This window comes from Marmota monax, unplaced genomic scaffold, assembly GCF_021218885.2.
Source record: "Marmota monax isolate L192 unplaced genomic scaffold, Marmota_monax_Labrador192_F-V1.1 WCK01_AAM20220418_F8-fsc00174, whole genome shotgun sequence".
Lineage (NCBI taxonomy): Eukaryota > Metazoa > Chordata > Mammalia > Rodentia > Sciuridae > Marmota > Marmota monax.
The window spans coordinates 1,025,325-1,028,724 of NW_026694860.1; the positions used below are offsets into that span (position 1 = coordinate 1,025,325).

The 3,400-nt window shown below is 42.6% G+C and overlaps 1 protein-coding gene across 1 annotated transcript; it reads left to right on the forward strand.

Moving 5' to 3' along the window:
• Positions 1-1,582: 1,582 nt before the first annotated feature.
• Positions 1,583-3,152, forward strand: LOC124080515 (casein kinase I-like). The gene is made up of 2 exons (XM_046426448.2): positions 1,583-1,671; positions 2,003-3,152. Exons 1-2 carry the CDS (start codon positions 1,583-1,585, stop codon positions 3,048-3,050), a joined length of 1,137 nt encoding a protein of 378 aa, XP_046282404.1. The 3' UTR covers positions 3,051-3,152.
• The last annotated feature ends 248 nt before the right edge of the window (positions 3,153-3,400 follow it).

Genomic DNA, 3,400 nt, shown 5'->3' on the forward strand with positions numbered 1-3,400 from the left:
CACCATCTCTAGCAGTCAGAGAAATGCAAATCAAAACCACCCTAAGATACCATCTCACTCCAGTAAGATTGGCAGCCATTATGAAGTCAAACAACAACAAGTGCTGGAGAGGAGGTGGGGAAAAGGGTACACTTGTACATTGCTGGTGGGACTGCAAACTGGTGCGGCCAATCTAGAAAGCAGTATGGAGATTCCTGGGAAAGCTGGGAATGGAACCACCATTTGACCCAGCTATTGCCCTTCTTGGACTATTCCCTGAAGACCTTAAAAGAGCGTACTACAGGGATACTGCTACATCGATGTTCATAGCAGCACAATTCACAATAGCTAGACTGTGGAACCAACCCAGATGCCCTTCAATAGATGAATGGATAAAAAAAAATGTGGCATTTATACACCATGGAGTATTACGCAGCACTAAAAAATGACAAAATCATAGAATTTGCAGGGAAATGGATGGCACTAGAGCAGATTATGCTTAGTGAAGCTAGCCAATCCCTAAAAAACAAATACCAAATGTCTTCTTTGATATAATGAGAGCAACTAAGAACAGAGCAGGGAGGAAGAGCAGGAAGAAAAGATTAACATTAAACAGATACATGAGGTGGGAGGGAAAGGGAGAGAAAAGGGAAATTGCATGGTAATGGAGGGAGACCCTCATTGTTATACAAAATTACATATAAGAGGTTGTGAGGGGAATGGGAAAATAAACAAGGAGAGAAATGAATTACAGTGGATGGGGTAGAGAGAGAAGATGGGAGGGGAGGGAGGGGGATAGTAGAGGATAGGAATGGTAGCAGAATACAACAGTTACTAATAGGGCATTATGTAAAAATGTGGATGTGTAACCGATGTGATTCTGCAATCTGTATTTGGGGTAAAATTGGGAGTTCATAACCCACTTGAATCTAATGTATGAAATATGATATGTCAATAGCTTTATAATGTTTTGAACAACCAATAAAAAAATAAATTAAAAAAAAAGTCGGAATAAGAGAGATATGTGAAGATGTGCCCAGATTTTTGGCTTAAGAAGTGTGTGTGTATAATTTATTGAAATAATTTGATGCTGGAGATGAAAAAGCTTTGAAAGAAACTGAAAAGTTCAGTTTTAGAAATGTTAATTTTGTGATGTTAGTGAGATGATCAAGCAAACCTGTCAAGTAAGGCACATACAGGTCTGGAAATTTGGGCTAGAGCTATAATTTCGGCGTTTTTGGCATATAGGTGGCAGGAAAGAAAACATGAAAGTTCTGAGTCACATTAGGTCAGATAAAAGAGGACAAGTCATGTAACAAGAGGGAGGGAGACACCAGTGAAGAAGAAAACCAGTAAAGTTTTGCATCCTATGGTACAAAAGAGTATTTCTAGAATCAGTGAGTAATCACGTCATTTGGGAGGTATAAGATGAAGACTAAAAATTGTAGATTAGGATTTGGCAAATTGAAATCAATGGTGAGGCTGCTGCATGTCTATGCAATGACGCAAGGAGCATGGGCTACCTGCAACTCTCCAAGATCTGGCTCCGCCCTCTTCTCAGGGTCGACCCTTCCAGGCTAGAGCCCTAGATCCCTTTCCCAGCATGCTCTGCGACGTGAAGAAGTGGCTTCCGGGTCTGAGGGCGTTTTGTGTTGGCTGGCGCTGGAGAAACAAGATGGCGGCGTCAGAGGAGTGACAGGGCTCTCCCCTGGCCGGACCCGGCGGCAATGGTGGCAACTGTATAGCCGCCCTAACTCACCACGCCCCCTTTTCAGCCCAGGACACGCCATGAAAGCGAGGCTGGGGTGGCCGCCGAGAAACAAGTGACCTAAGTAACCGCAAGAACCACTCACAGACTGCGGCCTGCCTAAAAGAAACCTAACTGCGTGGCAGTGATTGGGGTTCCCTGGACTGATTCTAGGCCCCGAAATGCCTGAAAAGGCCTAAGTTTCCCACTGTCTGCTGTCCTTCTTCGCAACCTTGCCTGGTGGAAGAGCCCAGGATGCCTTTGTCCTCCCCTCAGGACTTGGATCCAGTCTCCATGTTCGTCTGTCCGGAAGGCGAGCAGCACTGGCTCCAAGGCCGAAGTCGTTGTCGGAGGGAAATATAAACTGGTACAGAAGATAGGGTCTGGCACCTTCGGGGACATTTATCTGGTGTTTAACATCAACACCGGACAGGAAGTGGCAGTGAAGGTAGAATCTCAGAAGGCCAAGTTTTCCAAGTTGGTAATCGAAAGCCAAATCTATAAGATTCTTGAAGGTGGGGTTGGCGTCCCCCACATCTGGTGGTACGGTGAGGAAAAAGGCTATAATGTGTTAGTCATGGATCTTCTGGGACCCAGCCTTGAAGATCTCTTCAATTTCTGCTCAAGAAGGTTCACAATAAAAACTGTACTTATGTTAGCTGACCAGATGATTAGTAGAATTGAATATGTGCATTCAAAGAGTTTTATACACAGAGACATTAAGCCAGATAACTTACTAGTGGGTATCGGGAGTGACTGTAATAAGTTATTCCTTATTGATTTTGGTTTGGCCAAAAGGTACAGAAATGACAAGACAAAGCAACACATACCATATGTGGAAGGTAAAGCCCTCACTGGCACTGCCCGATATGCTAGCATCAACGCACATCTTGGTATTGAGCAGAGTCGCCGAGATGACGTGGAATCATTAGGATATGTTTTGATGTATTTTAATAGAACCCATCTGCCATGGCAAGGACTAAATGCTGCAACAAAGAAACAAATATATGAAAAGATCAGTGAAAAGAAGAGGTCCACTTCTGTTGAAGTTTTATGTAAGGGGTTTCCTGCAGAATTTGCTATATACTTAAACTATTGTCGTAGGCTGCCCTTTGAGGAAGTCCCAGATTACAAGTATCTGAAGGAGCTATTCCGCATCCTTTTCAGGACTCTGAACTACCATTATGACTACATATTTGATTGGACTAAGAAGTTAAAGCAGAAAGCATACCAGGCAGCCTTTTCCAGTGGGCACGGTCAGCCAGTACAATCCCCCACAGGCAAGCAAACCAACAAAACCAAGAGTAACATGAAAGGTTTCTAAGCATTAATTGAAGAACAGAAGAAGCAGAGCAGATGATTGAAGCAGCATTTGTTTCTCCCCAAATCTAGAAATTTTAGTTCATATGTAAACTAGCCAGTGGTTGTGGACCACCAGTTACTTGGTATAAGTAAATAACTTAATTTCAGTATAAACTGGCTCTGGGAAGCATTGTTGATGCTGTATCATGAGTTTAGCCACTGTAATTGTGAATATTAACAGTGAAATGGTGTCTGGTTTGCTATTGCATTTTTTAAGTGGAAAAGTTAACTAAATGGTTGACACTCAAAAAAAAAAAAAAAAGAAATAGAGAAAACAAAAATGAAATTCATAGGGAAAAATAAAAGACCCAG